At 41.2% G+C, this 21,437-nt stretch overlaps 1 protein-coding gene across 6 annotated transcripts in view; it reads left to right on the plus strand.

Annotated features, from left to right (window-relative positions):
* CLASP1 (cytoplasmic linker associated protein 1) overlaps nucleotides 1–21,437 on the plus strand; it is a 325,682-nt gene that overhangs the window by 182,134 nt on the left and 122,111 nt on the right. For 4 of the 6 annotated variants that reach the window (XM_075070303.1, XM_075070304.1, XM_075070307.1 and 1 more), the window contains 8 exons: nucleotides 59–204; nucleotides 2,010–2,145; nucleotides 4,049–4,119; nucleotides 5,575–5,634; nucleotides 7,064–7,141; nucleotides 9,374–9,541; nucleotides 11,030–11,079; nucleotides 12,874–13,044. In XM_075070303.1, coding sequence (XP_074926404.1) covers nucleotides 59–204; nucleotides 2,010–2,145; nucleotides 4,049–4,119; nucleotides 5,575–5,634; nucleotides 7,064–7,141; nucleotides 9,374–9,541; nucleotides 11,030–11,079; nucleotides 12,874–13,044 — 880 coding nt within the window. Of the gene's footprint in view, nucleotides 1–58; nucleotides 205–2,009; nucleotides 2,146–4,048; nucleotides 4,120–5,574; nucleotides 5,635–7,063; nucleotides 7,142–9,373; nucleotides 9,542–11,029; nucleotides 11,080–12,873; nucleotides 13,045–14,729; nucleotides 14,754–21,437 lie in introns of all 6 variants that reach the window. The other 2 variants (XM_032763657.2, XM_075070305.1) reach the window with 1 other exon arrangement.

Below are 21,437 nucleotides of genomic sequence, written 5' to 3' on the forward strand. Positions count from 1 at the left end.
TACCAGTGTCTCTTGCTATTTTGTCACCTGTAAGTCCTTAAATCTTGTTTGCCAACAGCTGAAAAGGATCCGATCCTTACTATTAGCTGGAGCTGCCGAGCATGATAACTTCTTCCAACACTTACGCCTGCTGGATGGAGCATTTAAATTATCTGCTAAAGATCTGCGGTCTCAGGTAGTGCGAGAGGCGTGTATCACATTGGGGTAAGGAATACAAAGCTCCACATTCTAAACTGTGTTATACAATTAGTTTTGATAAAAGGAGGAGATCCTGGCTCGAACCCATTTATGATATTGTTTGGCCTTGTCAGTACTGGACAGACAAAGTGGCGTTAGAACTTCGTTTTTGCCACAACCATTTAAAAACCATGCTCATGCGGTTCATTAATCATGGTTGTACAGCCTGTGGGGATGGGTTCCATATGGTGATGGTGTTTGGAAATGTTGATTGGTCAAACCTTAATCAGCTTTAACCTTGGAAAGCCATTACTCACATTATGGACCAGACTCAGAGCTCAGTTAGCCAGTGTCCATCTGAAGTAGTTCCATTAACTTCAGTGGAGTTACTGTAGATTGATAACCAATGTAGGAAAGGGCAAAATCTGACCTTATGGGTTTATTGCTGGCCAAAGCTAGCTTTAAAAAAATCCTCAAAGTGTTTCTAAGTTATTCAAATTCAAAATAGTTCCTGTAAAACCACAGAAATATTTGGCAATCACATTAGCTCTAGTATGGACACCACAGATTTATTTATTTGTTTTATTTTGAAATTAAAAAAAGGGAGGTGGAGCGCTTTGGTCCTGGGCTCATGACTTAGGTATACTTGTGACATTCTAAGAGTCAGTTCACAATCAAACAGGTTTGACCGAGTTATACATTTCTGTAAATAGGCAGAGAAAACAGAGCTCCTGTTGCAATGCCCGGTCTTTGAGGAGTTGAGCACCTAGAGGGCCCATTGAATACCATGGAAGTTGAGGGTACTCAGCACCTGGCAAGGTCAAGTCCATAATGCTGTGAAATGCTTTTCAATAGTGTAATACCACAATTCCAGATAACAAAATGGAATGTGCCCTGAGTATCTGAATCCAATAGAATGGAAGTGGAGGGCCATATTTTGCTCTCCTTGACCCCACATTTTAAATCAGTGGGGTTGCATGGAGTGCAGAATTTGGTCATGGCTAACGTCTGAAGGATCAGGGCCATAGTGGTTAATTTCATTTATTTCCATTAAGATACAATGTACTCAGTAGCGAGGGGCAAATTGTGGATGCTTTATGTGGAAAACACTTGAATATTCTGACCCTTAGGAGACTGCAGAATGGAGTTGGAAAGTTCCCATTTATCCTGGGTCTGTTAAGGCTGGAAATGCCAACAGAATAGCTTCTCTTATGATATTTCACGCTCACACTTTCTGCCTGAGCTGAAGTTAGCAGGCAAGGAGGCAGCATAACACTGAATAATAAAGACAGAAATATGAAATGTGTTTTGTCTTTGGGTTCAGACTGAGTTTGGGGTGAAAGTACAGGTCAGTTCTTATTTTCTGTGGGCTTGTTCCCCCATCCGTAGTAACTGAATGTTGAATACTGCCAGAGCAGTGACTTTGAAGAAAGGGAACTAGGGCATTATTAATAATCATTTATGAAATTCACAAATGTCAAGGCAAGACAGAATCTTGCGAGAAAACGGAATCTGAAACTGACAAGTGCTAGAAAATCGAGTCATTCAGCAGTGCCCTATGAGTTTGTCGGTGCATCTTTAACAGGGTGCCAGTGATGTGGTGAGCTTCCATGCTGAATTTTTTCCGTGTTAAAAATGTGGATGAGCATAAAGCATAGTACTGGTTTGAGATGAAAACTGGAAAATGTTTGAGAAATGTCTTGTTCTTTCTTCTTTGGTGGAGTTAGAGAGGAGACTGCAAAATCATGAAATAGTGCATGTCAGATAGTCTACATTACCATGACTAGCATAATCTAAAGCATATTTACCAGCGTTTCTTAATTGTTTTTCAGACATTTGTCTTCAGTTTTGGGAAACAAGTTTGACCATGGGGCAGAAGCTATCATGCCAACCATCTTTAATCTGATTCCTAATAGTGCCAAAGTAATGTCCACTTCAGGTGTCGTAGCTGTTAGATTAATCATCCGAGTAAGTATATATCAGAACAAAACTTTGTCTCATAAACGCTTAAATCTGGGATCAGATCAGAACTGAGGAGAGAATGTGAACATGTCCCTGGTGAAAATTAGCTTAAATAAATAGATTATGCACCTAAATGTTGCAGAACTTGGCTATGAGACTTCTTCCTTGAATCTCATCTGGATATATCATCTGCATTCAGACAGCACCTTCTTTTGGTTGATCCCCATGTCATGTCTTAGAACAGGGAAAACTATTTACTGAAACACAGTTCAAGAGGGGAAAAGAGACTGACAATAAATGAGGAGTAATAGTTTGTCCACTATCAATGGAAGTTGCTTCTTAGTGGCTCTTGTTTATGAACCCACTTTATGAATCTAGCAGTTTACTGACTAAATTGTTCAGTGCAAGTTGTGTAGCTACCTGAAGGAAGAGCACTACAGAGGCATTCAGATGCTAGGGACACTGTTAATTATAGGCTGCTGGCTGGGTAGCATTTGGTGTTTGGGTGGCCATTAGCTTGTAGGAAGGGGAAGGGGCAGGGGCAACTCCTCAGATTATCATTAACTGTCTGGCATTGAAGCCTAGCAGTGATATTTTGTGTCATGAAGACCTTGTTCTGATGGTTCAGGCTGTAGCATGCTCCATCAGATACATTCTAGATTGTAAGCAGAAAAGAAGGTGGTTCTCATAGTACTAAATATTAAATAGAAGTGCTGTTGATCAGCAAGTGAGGATTTAAAGTCATAACTTTCCAGGTTGCTCTAGATTCCAGTTCCAAGACCTAGCCGTGTTCATATTTACAGGCTTGAAGATCATTTAGGAATAATTTCATCATTTAACAGAGTATCCCTCTGTGTTACTTTGTATAAGAAAAATGGAAGTACTCTATTTCTTTATGCACTATTCATTATTCTAGAATGACGGATTGTGTGATTGGAGCGTGGGGGTTAGGAATCAGGACTAGTAGGTTTAATTCCTGGCTTTGCCTCTGACTCACTATGTGACCTTTGGCAATTCTCAGTGGTTTGAGCATTGGCTGCTAAACCCAGGGTTGTGAGTTCAATCCTTGAGGGGGCCACTTAGAGATCTGGGGCACAATCAGTATTTGGTCCTGCTAATGAGGGCAGGGGGATGGACTCGATGACCTTTCAAGGTCCCTTCCAGTTCTAGGAGATAGAATATCTCCATTAATTTAATTCACTTAGGGTCCAATCCTGCACCTACTGAAATCCAAGGCCAAAACTCCCATTGATTAAGTGGTACATGATCAGGGCCCTACCTCTCTGTCCTTTGGTTTTCCTATCTGTAAAGTGGGGTTAACAATATCTACATATCTGCCTCAGAGGGATCTTGTGAAGCTTGACTAGTGAAGGTTTGCAAAGGATTTTGACAGTGGATGACAAGTGCTATCAGCATAAGATGTATTAGGGAAACTCCTTTGCAGAAACAAAGAATTTTTACCTTTGGAGAGTTGTGTGTGTATTTCTCTGAAGTCATTTTTAAACCACTTTCGCTAGCTTTCTCATCCTCATATAAAGAATCTTTGTAAGCACTGCATGGACAGTGCATCTTGTCTAAGGCCATTAATCAGCTAGTGTGGCTTCTGCCCGGTGATGCGGCTGGCATGCTGTGGGAAGCCTTGGCATGCTCTGCTGCTGGAGATTTCTGTCTATTGATGAATGTGGGTCTCACACGGCACAGTGACTACAGACCCACTGGAGCCTGTTTCCATAAGTGTAAATAAGGAATCCATGTCTTTCTTAAAAATATTCCTTTATTTATGAGCTAAATTTTTTAAAATGAGCCAAAATGAGTGTGTGTATGTTAGCTTTAGGATGACTAAGAGAAATTGGCTTTACTCCCACATATCTAAAATGTAAAGTTTTTTCCCCTGTTTCTCTTGTTTTAGCATACGCACATCCCTCGGCTAATACCCATCATAACCAGTAACTGTACCTCCAAGTCTGTTGCAGTTAGAAGGTGAGAATGAGGTTTTAACTTTTCTTCTTGTTTATCAATGGCTTAAATTCACTTCCTGTTTTTTTGTTTTTTTTTTTAAGGAAAAGCTGAGTTTTTCAAAGTGATGTAGAGGATTTATCTGCACATCTTCCCTTAATATTAATAGATGTGTCTGAATCCCCTAGGTTGCTATGAAAAATTCAAACGAAGTGTTTTGTTTTGTTTTTAAAGTTGCACACTGTATAGGGAAGAATCACTGTTTCTGTTCTTGAAAAGGAAGGGCGGCCTTTAAATAGAAATTAGCTGATTTAACATGTAGGGGGGAGGTAGGTGTCAGGGCCGGCTCCAGGCACCAGTGAAGGAAGCAGGTGCGAGGGGTGGCCAGTGGAAAGGGGCGGCAGACTGTCCGTTGTTGGGGCAGCACGTTCGGGTCGGCGGTGGCAGCAGTTTGGTGGCAGCTCAATCGGGTCCGCTTCAGTCTGCAGCGGCAATTCGGTGGCGGGTCCTTCACCGTCTTCCTCTTTGGCGGCACTTCAGCGGAAGCTCAGTCAGGTTTTTTTTTTGCTGCTTGGGGCAGCAGAAAAGCTGGAGCTGGCCCTGGTAGGTGTGGGTGTACTGTACAGTTGTGTATATTTTTGCATGTTTAGATATTGCTATAATATTATCACATTAGTTTGGCAGCCCTCTGAGGCCTCAGCTGTGCTCCTATTTTCTACCACCAACCACTTTTGCAGTACATTTCCTTGGGACCAGAGTGTAAAAGTCACTTTCTCTGAAATTTGATGGCCTGAGTTATGCAGGAGGTCAGACTGGATAATCACACTGGTTGCTTCTGGCCTTAAAAATTGATGAGTATTTCCTTTCTGCTGTCTAGCTGGAAGACCTATGCCCACTGTCTTTAGCTCCAGTCTCCTCTAGCTGGACAAACAGAAGTAAGAATGATTGGTGACTTTGTCACCTACTGACTGCATCTCTGTCACATACCTTAAGCAAGTCACTTAACACCTCTATCCTTCATTTTCTTTTTGAAGTACAGGGATGAAAAAATACCTTCTTTTTGGACTTGATATGAAGCGTAGTGTTTGTAAAGAACTACAGCTGCAAAGTAATATTAACTTTGATCTTCTCTATATCTCACTGTGCTTTGTATTAAAAAGAAGCAAAATCAAAAGCACCCCACAAGTAATATTCTACAGCTGGGGTCCAGAGCACTGTTTCAGACAGTGGTGACATTCCAGTGTTTCAGACCATTACTGTAACGTATGTTCATATTTTGTAGTGTAAAAGACTCTTTGTAGAATTTGAGCTTTTTAGATGCACTAGTATGTTTAATAAGGGGGTCACTGCTGATTTTGGTGTCCAGCTGGGCCGCATAATGATAAATGACTGATGTGTGGCTGCAAGTCCACTAGAAGCCATATGCCTCTTTATTAGCTTAAATAGCTCAGACAGTATTTTTCCTTTACCCACTTTCAGGCGCTGCTTTGAGTTTTTAGACTTGCTGTTACAGGAATGGCAAACACACTCCCTGGAAAGGTAAGATATGAGCATGAGCGTCCCTTCGGGAGAAGCGATTTGTACTATGGCTTGAAACATCCCACCCTCACTGCTAAAATCTGTTTCTTCCTCATTCAAAAATAAAAGGGAAAAAGAGTCCTCTGAGGCCCTGTGGGCTCCTGCTTAGGCGCAGGCTGTTGGGGGAATTGCTGAGGCCTCCCAAATATTGGAGCTTCTAGTGGCACCACAAGTGTGGATCCCAGGCTACAGACACTATTTCCTAAAAGTGTTGTTGAATGGACAAGAGAAATGGGTCCTCTCCAGTCAGGTTGCAGAGAAGGTAGTCACTGAATTCTTGAACGCTACCACTCTCCAGATTAAACTCAAGCAAGGGCATCTCATATTTTTCTGACGGAAAACAAGTGGCAGAGAGAAGCTAGGCGTGGGAGGCAGGGACTGGGGTTGGCAGAAAAGAAGATCTTAGGCATTTCAGTTTCTTGCTGCAGGCAAGTACTGTGTGGGCCAGTCATTCCAAAAGATTGCTATTCCGAAGTAATAATGCTATAGTAATTCCAGATAGTAAAGCAGTAATACGATTCTAAATAGCCAGTTTTCCCTATATTGGCCTATATGTTTAAGAGCTGGATTGTTCTGGTATGCAAAGAGGGGAGCACACAAGGGGCCTTTTCCTTCCCTTATGCTCCCACCCTAGATTTCTGGCCTTAAGATCTGACTCTTGCAAGTGAGGGTTGCACTGCCTGTGTTCACCCAGGCCTGGGGAGTACTCCCTCCTACAACCACTGGGGCTCAAGCCATCCCTAAAGGGTAGGAGAAGCTAAAACTGTGGGCCCATCACCTTGTATTATTGACTGATGATGCTGGACACATGCAGAGATTGGAGCAGGCTGCAGACTCCTAAAGGATGGTATATCATGTGCACTGGTGTTGGGGCGCTCTGGGCGGGATTTTGCCTCCCAGATGCCAGGCATAAAGCCAGAATAGCTAGTTTAAGGCTGACACACAACTAATAGGGACATAATAAGAGAATAATATCTGTAAGACACATTATGGCCATTCAGACTAACAGTCTGCGGAGAAAGACAAAGATGCGGGGAAAAGGAAAGGTGATTGATCCTTACTTCATTAACCCAAATTGCCTCGGGCTACTTTAAGAGTCAAGAGATTATTTTTACACCCTGGTAGTTTCTATAGTAACTAAGGAATGACCTCTGAAGAATGTAGCTTGGCTCTTGTTTTCCAGCAGCAAGGAGTGAAATAAAACTGACTTGTAAGAATAAATAAATAATTCCCATAAAGAATGTTATGTGGAAATGGGAGAAGCTGTGAAATGCTCTCTGTTTGCCAAGAGTGGGCAGAAATCACTAACCTTTGCAGACTCATCTATGAGTGCAGGGAGGTTTTCTGCATCTTTACTCACTAGCTGAATAATGTTTTCTTCTGATCTCAGACACATCTCAGTATTAGCGGAAACAATAAAGAAGGGAATCCACGATGCGGACTCTGAAGCCAGGATAGAGGCAAGAAAGTAAGTGGATTTAAAAAAAAAATAAGTATCACTTTATAAACACAGGATGATGTGCGGTGGAAAACGGAAGCTAAGACAAACTCGCATAGGGCCTGTTCCTACTCCCATGGCAGTTGATGGCAAAAGTTCATGACTTCAGCAGGAACCGGAGTGGACCCACAAAGCAGTCAGCATGATCTTATTAATAAAACCCCAGCCATACATTCATTGCTTGTTTAGATTCTGATCATTTTACATTGTTGTCTAAAATTAAATCAATGTGTAACTTCTTTTTCTCCCAGCGTGGATTAATCCGTGTATTAACGTATGTTCTTAGAAGTACAAGAGCATTTTGCTAATTCTTACTTATCTGCCATCAATATAATGCCTAGATAAAATCTAGTGGTTTCATTCCTGTTCCCATTAAGCACTGGGTTGCCAAAGGGCAGTGAGATTTGATAGCCAAGTATCATTTGATTTCAGGCCTGATTCTTTTATCTCATGCAAAAATCTCTTTGTCCTTAATGGAATTTTTGCCTGAGTAAACATTTACAGGATTGGGCTTGTCATTGCTTTCTAAACTACTACAAAATATTGTAAATAACCAAAACCACTGTCAGAGTTAATTAATAAAGTGCAATTGTGAGGGAGCATTATTTTGCCTTTCTTAATCACTGATATAGAAATCTAATTAATTTGCAATGATTTTCCCTGTCACAAGGGATATAGAAGAGGTGCTGCTGTATTTTCAAAAGTGTGTGTATGAGTCCATGGGAGGTTATCGTGGTATACTGAGAACTTGTTCTTAAACTAAGCACCCCCAAGATTCTAGGTGAACTTTATATGGAGAGAGAAAGCTGTCGTATGATGCATTTTACATTTCATGAACTTGTTTAGAAGAATCAAATGATTAAATGCTACACTTCAAGAAATGGTAGTTCTTAGTAGGAGTGGATATTAAATTATTTTGGGAAGGAGCATTTTCTCCAATCATGAAAATACTATAGGCACCCTGGCATTACAGCAATGTGACTAGGTAACCCAGATAGCTAGTAGCTAGGCAGACTCTTTGAGGATTTATTGTGAATGTCTAATTCTCCTTTATTTTTTTCTTAATTAATATATTGCCAGTGTTAAGATTTAAATGTTTGCATTTTAGCCCAAAGAAATTAAAATGCTGACGACTTCCTCTGTCTGGGGAGCAGCTGTCACGTTCAAATGGCTCTGGATTAATTTGCATTTATTGATTTTGTTCTTAAAGTGTCCTCCATTCTAATCCTGAAAAGTGCCTGTAACTCCTATAGATTATAACAGGAAGTAAGGATGCTCAGCATCATCCAGGAGGCCATTAGTGCCACACAAGGCTGGTCCCTTTGTGCTGAAATGTCTTTCTTTCTTATTTTCTTTGAGTGGGCTAGATCCTGAGAGATGCCTAGCCACTCTCACTGAAGATAGTGAGAGCAGCGAGCTCAGCCACTCCCTAAAATTTGATTCAATAGCAGCCAAGTTTGCTCCATGGGATTATGCAGAGAGTCAGGATCATCTCAGGGATCATCTCAGAGATAATTGTCATTTGTGGGTTGAAGCTTGCCATGGGGTGTCTGTCTTGTGTAGTCTCTGCTGCTCTTGCAGGCTCATAGTGTTCTTCCTGACCTCCTGACTGGAGCTGTGACATCTGAGTATAGACTCTGCCCCTTTCTGGTGCTATGTGCGTTCCTGTGATGCTCTGCACGGTGTACACCCTGCCTTCCCACTTCTGGTCAGTGTGTCGTGTGTGGAATTGCTTTCTCAAAATGCAGCGGTAGCCTGCGTGGTATGTTTCAGATTCATCACAGAAAGGCTGCATCACTAAACTGGTTCAGATTTCAGAGGGGTAGCTGTGTTAGTCTGTATCAGTCAAAACAACGAGGAGTCCTTGTGGCACCTTAGAGATTAACAGATTTATTTGGGCATAAGCTTTCATGGGCTGGAACCCACTTAAGGCAACTCCCATCTTTTCTTGGGCTGTATATTTATACCCGCTTACTGTATTTTTCACTCCATGCATCTGATGAAGTGGGTTCTGGCCCATGAAAGCTTATGCCCAAATAAATTTGTTAGTCTCTAAGGTGCCACAAGGACTCCTCGTTGTTTTTACTGAAATGGTTCAGTTAAGCCATTGCCATTGGGGATGGACGTCTCCTGTGACTGAGCTGCTGTGGCTCATCAAATGTTACAAGGAGTTTCAGTGGTATATTGAGATCTTATTTTCAGATGTTATTGGGGCTTCCACAATCACTTCAGCAGAGAAGCAGAACACTTGTATCACACGCTGGAATCCTCCTATCAGAAAGCCCTGCAGTCTCACTTGAAGAACTCAGATAGCATAGTATCCCTGCCTCAGTCCGATCGGTCGTCCTCCAGTTCCCAGGAGAGTCTCAAGTAAGTCTCTGTACTTTATTACCACTGATTTTATTGACTAAACTGCAGATGCACCTACATGTGAGTAACTATGACATTGCACTGTTACCATTCACAACTTCATGCTTAACTTTGTGTCTCATCTCTCTTATCACTGTTCACATTTATTTCTTGTCCTCAACATTTGACTAGCTCCAAAATATGGCGTATGAAGTTTTTGGCTGGCAAGATATTAAAAAAACAAAACAAAAACCCCCACACTGCTAAATATCCTGGAGTCAGTCTTGAATCCATAAATAAGTGGACAAGAGGCTTTTCATTCTCAGCCAGACAGTATTAGTCAACCTTCCTAACTTAAAAAGACACTTGTTTGGCCTGAAATTTTTCATGCTTAGCCTAAAACCAGAGAAGTGAGTGTATCTGTTTGTCTTTTCTTTTTCTTGTAAGAAGAGAAGTGGCCAAGCTAGATATAAATTATATAGCTGCAAAATGAATAGCTTTTCTCCTGCTTTTGTGTATCTTGGCTGTTTTTGAAGGGACACAAAGAATTTAAACTCAAAATTTGCCCCAGCTGAAAAGCGTTAGAATTTTTTGAGAACTGTCTTAGTACAATATGAATTGTAAAATCCACCTCCATCCTACAAAAAAATGTATAAAATACATTTATCACTATTTACATAGGACCTGAAATCTTCTTTTGCTCTGTTAATGCTCATGGTAATTTTTTCATACTCTTTTCTAAGGAGTATTATTTATGCCTCAATATTTATATTTAAACAATAAATCCTGTTAGTCTATTACTATATGTAAATAGTTGTCTGTTACGACCCCTTTATGACTATGTACTTAGCGGAGACATGGGGACGGCTTCTAAAAAGTAATTCCAGCTTTATCATGGTAATCATATAACTGCATAAATATATATTTGATATATTTAAAAAGAAAATGAAAGAGGGCCAGGCCAGCAGTCTAGCAATAGCAGGAAAGTGTTGTGGGAGCACAGGGAGAGCTAAGTAGACATTCATCACCCAGACTAGACGGGCTCCAAAGCAAGGGTTTCAGTGCAGCAGACATCAGTGATGAAGGACCAGTGCTGGACTGAAGGCCAGTTCTAGACTGGAAGAGAAGGGAGTAGAGAATAATCACCATTGGCAACAGACTCTTCCTGTACCTTTGATCACTGAAGACCCTTGGAGCATATATGTGGAGAGCTCTGAAAACAAAGAGGGCAGTTTTGAATGAAATCCTGAAATAAGTGGGGAGCCACTGGAGATATCTGAGGTTGTGGTCTATATGGTTGTGCTTCTGTGTATGTAGCAACATTTGTCACACCGTGGAGTCTGGAGAGTGGGGTCATGATTAGGCCACTGCTATTTTTAATAACCAGTTATAAATGTAGTAATATAGAACAAAGCCTCCTAAAATATGATGGTATTTTTATAGCCAAGATTATTGGTGACTCAAAAAAGATCTGTTAGACTTTAATAAATGTTTGTGCTTAATTTCTAGCCGTCCATTGTCTGCCAAAAGAAGTCCTACTGGGAGCACTACATCCAGAGGTGAGAGCAGGAACTGGAGGATTTGTAATGAAGTACAATAAAAGACTCAAATATTTCAGGGTTCAAAATAGTGATTCTGGTTATAATGAAATCTCCATTTACTGTGAAGTTGTTGTTTTGACCATTAGTCCAGTCAGATATAGCTGTTCCTGTGGTCACCAGCATATAGTGGAGGCATTTTATATGCATGTCTCCTATTGTACCAAGTTCCAAACTGAGCAGAAAAATGCTTTCACCACTGGACGCAAGAGAGGTCTGGACCATTTCGCCATCAGAGCCCTAGTGCACTTGGCTGCACTGGCAGGTGGGTGGACAAGAATACCTAACAGGCCTTTTCCAGCTCTGATTTTTGTTTGGCTTTTAATAGCCACCCTCTCAGTCTCCAGTATGTACCCCAGTACAGGCAGGGTATCCCACAGAGGCCTTTGATACAATCAAAAGTAATGTTGAGCCTCCTTGATCTTTTCCATCAAGACTTTCCAGCTTGTAGAATCTTCAGAGCTTTGCTTTGGTTCCAAGCACTTGCAGCTTAATGCCTGAAGGGCCTACTCTTGGATGAGAACATCAGTGAGTGTGGGGAACAGAAAACCTTCATGAGCAGATGAGGTTACTGTTAGCAGGCCTTGCTAACAGTAATCTTCAAAGTGAAGGGCCCAGACTACTTGATTTGATCCCACTTTAATTTGCTACTAGATACCGTCAGCTGAGAGCATAAGGCTATGTTTTAGTCATGGGTATTTTTAGTAAAAGTCATGGACAGGTCACAAGTAATTAACAAAAATTCATGACCTGTCCATGACTTGTACTATATACCCCTGACTAAATCTTGGGTGCTCTGGGGCAACGGGCAGCCCAGAGGTGCTGCGTGTGCTCTGGGGTGGGGAGGCAGCCCAGGATCCCTGCAGTTGCTGGGGGAGGCAGTGGCCTGGGACCCCTGCGGCTGCTAGGAAGGGGGAAAGATTTGGTGGGGCTGGTGGGCTCCGCACGGCTCCCCGGAAGCAGCGACATGTCCCTAGGTGTAGGCATGGCCAGGCAGTTCTGCGCACTGCCCCCGTCACAAGCACTGGCTCTGCAGCTCCCATTGATCATGGTTCCCAGCCAATGGGAGCTGCAAAGCCAGTGCTTGGGCCAGGGACAGCACACGGGCTGCCTGGCCATGCCTCTGCCTAGGAGCAAAGGGACATGTTGCTGCTTCTGGGGAGCCCCACGAGGTAAGCGCTGCTCAGAGGCCTCACCCCCTGCCTCGCCCCAACTCCATGCCCCATCCCACATCCAAACTCCTGCTGCTGTTTGGAGCGGTGGTACGGTGGCACGAGACTGCCCCAGCAGTGGCTGGTGCGGCTGGCCCAGGGGCTGTCCTAGGCCAGCCATATTGGCTGCTGCAGAAGTCCCAGAGGTCCTGGAAAGTCACAGAATCCATGACTTCCATGACAGTTGTCAGCCTTACATATAAGTAATATATTTTTTTGCTCACAGAAACCGCTGCAGAACAACACTGTGAATTAGCTCAAAATAAAGAGAGACCCAGTGGGTGAGGCAATATATTTGAATGGACTGATGAGACTAGGGGAGACTGTACATAGGAAAGAACAGGGCACTGGTAATGAGATACTGCCTCTGTGAGTACATTGTGCATCATGGTCTTTCTGGCCCTTGACATGAGCACAGAAGTCTCACACAGGGAACACTTGAACGTTCTTATTCAAGTGCTAACTGAGTGCTTTGAAACAAAGAGTCGAATAAATTAATCCTTACTAGTCTTGATTGTGTGTCTGTTCCCCACCCTGTCTAAAGCCTCTACAGTGAGTACAAAATCCGTGTCAACCGCAGGATCTCTGCAGCGGTCTCGCAGTGACATCGATGTGAATGCAGCAGCTAGTGCCAAGTCAAAAGTAACATCTTCTGGAGCTTCCACCCCCTTCAGTTCTGCAGCGGCCCTGCCCCCAGGCTCGTACGCATCACTAGGTGAGCCTCTGTGTTCTTTTCTCCAGTATTACAAACTACATGAATTTAGTATTAGATGGCTTGTTCTGAATATAAGCCATGTCTCCAATGAGATGCTCACTAGCAATCCAGAACCAGTCTGTGCTCTGTGGCAACTGAGGCGAAAGAAAAATACATTTCCAGAGGGAATCAGCCTTGCAGGAAACACAGTTTGCTTTGAAACGCTTTTCTTTCTTCCTCGGTTTCCCACTAACCAGCACATTTATGTTGTGGAGAGATGTTGTTTTGACTCTGACAGTCCAGGGGAGGATACTTGCTGCCCAGTTGACCCTGGAACTAAAGAACAGGGTTACTGCAAGTTGTTTATGCTTTGGGTAGCATTAAGAATCTCTTAGCTGCATTTGACCCTGAGCTAAGGAGCTGTCTCTTCATATAAGTAGGGACAGAGCAGGAAAAAGAGGAATCTGACTGATATGTGAGTATGGTTTAGTTACTTTTTCAGCCTATGTGAAAGGCACAAGTTCACCTTCCTCCACTCAGCTCTTTTTGAGGGTTGAAATCATGCACTGTGTTCCTTTTGTCATTTTCAGTTGCCCCAATTTTTTCATGCTGTCAAGTGAAGTCACCATTTGATGTAGAATCTACTTTTCAGGTGGCACGGCAGGCTGCATGGATGAGGAAATACAGTTCAGAAACAGCTAAAAACAGTTGCTTGATTACTTGCATGGTTTCACTTGTCAGTTTTCATTAGCCTAGATTTGACCCAGGGAGAGCTAATTACCTGAGCTAGGATATAATTCTGTAATTTATTGTCATTTACATCAGCCTTATACTGATGTAACTCCATTGACTTCTACCAGATTAAGTGATTATAGCAGGTCCCTAACTGGTATGAGACTGGATACCCTTGCCTCCAGTCATGTAGATTGCTGACCCTTAGCTGTATCAGTTGAAAGTTTGACTTCACAGCATAGGATATCCTGGCTCTCTTGTCAATGTCATGGAAAATACTGTATGAATTATATTAGGATATATTTATATATTCCTTCTGATGACAGGCATCACTTACTGCTAAAATCTTTGTCTTCACTTCAGTTCATTGGCCCTGTTTGGTTCAGTGGTTTTGTTATGAAATGTTTGCCCTGGCTTAAATTAGTTGTTCACGTTGACGTCATGGTGCAGTGAGAACTGCAGACAGAATGCTGGAGTTAAAGGCATGTTTCTTGTCATTTCCCAAACGTTTAGAGGCTGAATATAGGAAAGTGGCAGTGCTCTGTTAGTCTCACTCCAAAGCAGAGTGTGTTTGCTGCTCTTCTCTGATACGCTATTTCTCGTTTGCATGATGCATGGATTGGATTGGCTATAAAGGGAATTCCTTTCCTTTTTGCCAGTAGAAACATTGCATGTGCAATTTCCTGCAAGAGGAATGGGCAAGGCAAGCAAAGGAATGGGATTTAGCAAAGCTTTGTCTTTAATACATGATTGCAGTGGGACCAGACTAATCTGATTCTAAGACCTGTTCAGATGCTTCATGCTTTGAATTGCTGATTAACCAAATTTTCTTTTCTGGTTTCATTTCTTTAATTGTATTGATTTTTTTTTTTTTTTGCTTATTTCTGTAGCTGATATACAGTGCCCACTTCTGTTAATATTACTAACTCTTCCCTATTTACCCTCTCCTTATTTTTTTTTAAATTTGCCTAAAGATGGTACTACCACTAAACCGGAGGGTAAGCAGTCTGTCTGTGTGACTGAGTTGTGTCTACAGTTGTACTACCCCTATCTGATCTCTGTTCTCACAAAGTGTTACCTGGTTTTCATCTGTGCTCACTGGTGACCTGCATGAAGTGTTGCATGGTTGTCTGGCTTATTATGGCACCCTTAAGGATATGTCATTTTCTCTCCAAGATCCTCCTGAAAATTAGGCACCAATCTGATTGTATGATTCTTGCTTCCAATCTTTATGTGAAACTAGTTTAAAAGCAATGTTGTATACAAGTCTCCATGCTAAAAAGGTGCTGTTGGTTGAAGGTGACCTACAAATGGATAAAAACAAAGTCTTGTGCTCATCTTTGCTTCATTGAGATGCATAAAAAAGGTCTGCTTTGTTGTTCTAGAAGAAATTTAGGTCATGTCTACTCTGTTTTTTCAGGGAGACTCAGGATGGCAGGAGAATTAGTGAGATGATTATACTGCAAATGCTAAGGAAGTGAAAGCTGGGAAAGGAAGAGATATTTATTCAGCCTGTTCAAACCTCTGGGTTTTGTTTGTTTTTGTTGACTCTCTTTAACTCCTGGGCCTGGTAAATGGTTGAGAGTGAAGAGTTTTTTGTTAAAGGCTCAACACCCTTGTCTTTCCATTTAATGGTTGAGAGAGCTCCTACTCCAGTTCCTCCGAAGAAGCCATTTTAAAAAATGATTTTCAGGAAAGACAAGTCTTAATGTTCTTGATATTTCTGAGGTAAAAAGGCAAGCATAGAACTTTCTTTTTGTGGGGGAGAGAGGGAAGGCAAGGAGGACGCGGGTGTTCATGACAAAAAAGCCAAAAAGCACAAGCTCCTTTTTTTTCCCCTTTTGCAAGTCACCTTTTAAGGGATGTATTATTGATTTGTGGGACTGTGTGAATATCCTAGGTGGCTGTTTGTATTAGAATGTAGTTTCCCAAGAAGCACCACCATGTCATTGTGATGTCTGTTTTTCCCTCTGATTTCTGATACCCTGATATATTATTTATAGGGATAGATTTCTCCAGTCTTCTGAGCTGAAACCGAGTCTTGGTGTAGAGATATGAACTGGCTCTTAATCCAGTGCAAGCCTTTACACTGTAGGATCCATCAACCATCGTGTTGGTTTAAATCAGTGTTTCTCAACCTTTTTGTGCTGGCCACCCTCTTTGGACTTAAAAAATAATTGGGGTGGTCCTCCTCCCCCTTCTCCCCCCCCCCCCCCCAAAAAATTGCCACCCCTTATCTTAAGCTTGGGGCTTCAAGCTATGCACGCACCCACCCACCATGGCTCAGGGTTTCGGCAGTTTAAAGTTCATTTACTGTTTTGTTTTTTTCCTTATTAGAATATCAGTCCTTATCTAGACTGTTTTTGCTGGAGGACTCTGGAGACAAAAACATGGAATGCAAAACTTTATTATATTCTTCATATTTCAAATGTAAAATTTAACACCCACCCACCCCGGCCTCTTTGTTCTGAACAGTACCCCCTTTGGGGTTCTCTTTATGTATCATAAAAGATAGAAACTCATTTTTTAGGTCACCTCTAAGCAGCTATTTTAGAGTCGCTGAGTTTTTCTGTGCAATGTAGATTGACCTTTGCAGTGCAGTGGTACTCATGAAGTATACGTGCAGTCTTCTCAGAACCAATATCTCAGATTAGGAAAAAGCCAGAAGTAGGATATGCCAGTTACATAAGTGCAAGTTAAAAGCTGAATATCAGGCCATAGATTTAAAAAACACTGTTGCCTGGATAGCTCTGTAAAGCACCGTGCTTGAAATGTATCATGTGCTGAAAGCTGTCACAGGGCCTATGCCCAACTTATGTCTTGTGCTGTCCATCTGCGCAAAGGTGAATTGGGCACTATATCCAGTTAGTACCCAGTGCTGCAGCCCTTTTGACTCTGTAGCTCCCTTGCTCTTCACTGGGAGATGTGTTTGCAGAAAGGTTGCAAAAATCAGGCTTTGCAGAGCTATGCAAATAGTTACTATGATCCAAATAACTGGCCATGGCTGTGTAGAAACTTTCCCGTGGTAACTTTCCAGTTACATTCCGTGGAGAAACAAATTCTGAGCTTGCTGTGCAAACACCGTTAAGATTTCTATACTACTGTCCCTGGAGCAGGACTGGTGGTTCAGAACCTGCAATACATTAGGCTCTGCTAACAGCTCTAAATTTCCAAACAGATTGTGGATAGGTGTATTGTTATGAAGTTGGGAAGCTCAGAGGTGATGAGTTCTGCCCCTCTTTGGGCAGACATTGCAGTTTTCAATATCTTTAGTAGTCCAGCAGTCATCCAGACTAGTACAGTTTTTTCAAATGAAAGTATTGTTATAGTATGGTATAATGACTTCTCCTCAGATGTTTATAGGAATTTTGAAGTCATTCTAAGCACAAGCTCACACATCTTACAGAAACCAGGAGGCTGGGAGCAAACAAATTACTTGCAGCTCTTGGCTTCAAAGTAGTGTGATTTGTTCCTATCAAGAAACTAGCAGTTAAGTTTCATGTTAAAAAATGCTTTGAACTGATGCAGTTAATCTGTGTGGGCCAAATTCAGAATTCGATTACAAGGTGTAAATATGGAGTAACTCCATTCCACTCAATGAGGCTTTCTTTGGATTTATGCCATTATAACAGAGATCAGAATCTGACCTTATGTAATTTTTAACATACTGTGAAGGGAACATGTTTTTTTAATCAATGATCAAGGAAGAAATCATCTTTCCAAATAACCTTCCTTCCCTCCCCAGGCCCACAGATAACCACATGGTCTTGATTTGATTGTGTTTTTCCCAAAGTGAGCATTAACACATATTTTACAGCACATATTTTACAGGGTAATCTAATGCTCGAAATAAATTTGTACATTTATTATGTTTCTATCTGCACTACCTGGATAACTCCTTTTATAAAGAGTCTAATTTTCATCCTTGTTAACCTTTAAATATATTTTGCAAACAAATGACTGCAGTAAGAGAGCATGGATTTATTTCAGTGTTCCACATAGCTTAAAAAGAAGGTAACTGATTACCCATGACTATATTTACATATATATCCAGGAACTTTTATCCTTCTGCCCCTGTATTGTCGTGAAACCTAGTGACTCCAGTTTTGAAACAGATTTTCTGTTAAAGAAAGGGACTTTGTAAGGACTATACTTTCCCTTGCCCGTTTTGCCCTATTTCCAAAGTGAGCACAAACATAACCCTTCAGACACTAAAGACTAACCTCTCCCGTAAAGGGAAGAGAATAACATATGGCTATATGAATTTTGTCCACTTGGAAAAAAAACCCAAAAACCCATAATTGTTTAGTGTGTTTGTTAATCTCCCAAGTTCATACAGAGTGGTCAGGTGAGTGATAAATACTGTTTATTGAGCCTCAGCAGAGCACTTGGAGAAGTACAAAGTACAAGAAGACGTCGTCTCTTCTCTGTCCTGCTATCCTTCCTTTCACAGCACTCCGATGGAGTTCGTAGTTTAGCCTGAGTAAGGGCTTTAGCATTTCAGTCGCCACCTCTGCTAAGGGTCCACTGAGCTGTGACCTCAGCTCTACCATGTACTGGTCTTCAGAGATGCTGTACCCAAGGCAGGCTCTTTCAAAATTTTTTAAGAAGGCCTCAGTGTCATCACCTGCCTTGTAGGTGGGAAATTTTTTGTGCTGTGGAAGAAGTATTGGCGAAGGGTTGTTAGGATTGGCTGGAGCATTTTGCGTAGCCTGCTCTAACTTTAGTTTATGCTTTTTTTTAATTTAATTTTATTTTATTTTTTATTTTTTGGTGGTGTTTTTTTCTTTTTTGTTGGAGGGCTGCATCTTTGGCTGCTTGTTCTTTTTTGTGGGCTGCCTTTATTTTTTCTTGTTTTTTTTTTTTTTGTAGGCCACCTCTTTTTTTTGTAGTTTTTTTTTGTGGGCTACCTTTTTTTTTTGTAGTTTTTTTTGGTGGGCTGCCTCTTTTTTGGCTAGTTTTGCCTTAATTAGTTTTATTTGTCTTCTATGTTTATTTTTTTGTTTATGGCTTTTTGCCGGGCTCGTTCCTGTTTTAGGCTTTTCTTGGAACTTATGATTTCTGCTTTCTTGTGTTGGGGTGCCCTCTGGTGTTTATTGTCTGAACTGCTGGCTCTCTGTTGTCTTCTAGGGTCTGCCTAGCAACAGTGCCTTTTTTACCTTTTCTAGCTAATCTTTGACATGTAAATTAAAACAAAAAAGCCATTTTATTTGCATGTGTGTTTTGCTGGGTACTTGACTCGCAATTGGAGTTTTATTGTTTAACAAAAGACCCTTTGTCAGACCTTAATGGTTCCTTGCTTAATATGCAAGCCAAACTGAGCAACTAGAGAAACAGAAGAAAAAAAATTTTTTTTCTCTCTGGCTCCTTTTAAAACCAAACCCTTTCTCTCTGCTTAAAAGCCCTAGCAGAGAAAAAGAAAAATAATATTCCTACTGGCTTTTAGATTCTTATCCCACCTCTGCCACCATGTCATAAAGCATAAGTCCCAATTTTGAACCTTAGCGTCCAAAATGTGGGTGCCTGTGTGAACCCTCCAAGCTTAATTACCAGCTTGGATCTGATAGCGCTGCCACCAGCCAGAAATTTCAGTGTTTGACTCACTCTGGTCTCCCCAAAACCTTCCCTGGGGAACCCCAAGACTCAGATGCCCTGAGTCTTACAACAAAGGAAAATAACCCACTTCCCTTCCCCCTCTTTACCTCTTCCCAGATCTTCCCACCTGGGTACACTAGGAGATTACCCTGCTTCAATTCCTTGAAACACAAACACAGAGAGATCAGGTTTCTCTCACCCTCACTCAGAGTCCCTGCAAATGCAAGCTTAGTAACTCTAACACAAAGAGATTTCCTTCCCCCCTGTTTCTTCCTCCCCACCAATTCCCTGGCGAGTTTTAACTTAGGAAAAAAATCAAACAGGTCTTAAAAAGAAAGCTTTATATAAAAAGAAAGAAAAAGACATAAAAATGGTCTCTGTATCAAGGTGACAATATACAGGGTTAATGGCTTAAAAGAAAAATGAATAAACAGCCTTATCCAAAAAGAAATACAATTTAAAACATGCCAGCAAACTGCACTCATGTAAATACAAAAACAAAATAAAAACCTATATTGTCTTATACCTGTACTTACAACTGGGAAACAGAAGATTAGAAAACCTAGAGATAGAGAGATCCCTCTCATAGCCGAGAGAGCAACAGAACAGAACAAAGGGACTCACACCCAAAACTTCCGCCCCTTGAGATTTGAAAAATCTTGTTTCCTGATTGGTCCTCTGGTCAGGTTGTTTGGTTCCCTTTGTTAACCCTTTACAGGTAAAACATTAACCCGTAGCTATCTGTTTATGACAGTAGTTTACCCTGAGTAAGGGCTTTAAGATTTGTCCATAAATCTGAATGAATATTGTAGCTGAAACAGAGATACTTAGATGATGGATTTCTTTCCTATTTTGGTCTGTGGGCGCAATCCATGTCATACTTTTGGCAATCTGGTTATTTGCTTTCCAGGAAAATGTACTTTATTTTACCTAATTATTTAACCATAGCAGCACCATAGCATTGTTGTGATGTGGTTCATTCAACTCTCTGTACTCTGGAGGTCCTACATTTTCAGCATAAAGTCCGTGGATAACCTTGGATGCATTGAGATTTGCTTGCATGGTAAGGCACTTCTTAGCATGAATAAAACTGGCAAAATCTGGTGGCCCTTATGTTTGTAAAATAGGACTTCTGCTAGATGTGGCTGGAATCCGTATTGATGCTCATTGTAAACTCATTTATATGAATAACTATATAGTTGATAACTCTTAAGCTTTGTTTTACCAGTAGATGGGCACAGATGCCATCTAGTGGTGAATCAGTCAAATGATTCTCAGAACCTGCTACAGACTTTTTTTTAAAATCTTTTTCATCACATGAAGGAGAATTGGCCTGCTCGCGTAGATATGTGATCTCACACAGAGAGAACATCAGTTATCGTCCGTGTTCATATCAGTTGCTAACGTGTGATTGTAGTTATCTTTTTCCAAAAGCGCTGAGTTGATTAAACTGTATTATGGATTTATTTTTATTCATTTTCAGACAGTGCACTAAAAGAACTCTCCTTCACAGTAGAGCATACAGGCTAGATCCTCAAGTACCATGCACTTGTACCTCCCTCTGCATCCAGTGGGAGTTGAAGATGCTCATTATCTAACAAAAGGAGCTCAGAACTTTACATGATGAAGCCCTTGAGATAAGAATTGTTCAGAAGAAATCCTTTAGTGTATGTCAGTGTGTGAATACATGAAAATTACCAACTTATGTGTTTTTAATATATCATGTTTATATACATAAATGAATAAAGTTATTTCTGGCTTGAGACATTGGGCCAGATTCTGATCACAGTTATGTCTTTGTAAATCTGATGCCACTCCACTGAAGTCAATGAAATTATGGTGGATTATTTAGATAATATCTTAGAAATATATCTGCCTGATCTAGCTATTTCAGTTTACCAAATTTCTGCATTTGTTACAAACCTGAACTTGGGCATGGTTCGTTGACTGTGTCTGTTTTTAAAATTACCAGGGCTTTTTAGTCTTTAAAACTACTGAACACAAAGGAAAAGCTTTCTGTACCGAGAGCAGAATCTGGTGTCATGGGTCAAGTCTCAACCAAGGGCAAATTTTTATGCCTGCATTTT

Source organism: Chelonoidis abingdonii, chromosome 10 (genome assembly GCF_003597395.2).
Source record: "Chelonoidis abingdonii isolate Lonesome George chromosome 10, CheloAbing_2.0, whole genome shotgun sequence".
NCBI classification, from domain to species: Eukaryota; Metazoa; Chordata; order Testudines; family Testudinidae; genus Chelonoidis; species Chelonoidis abingdonii.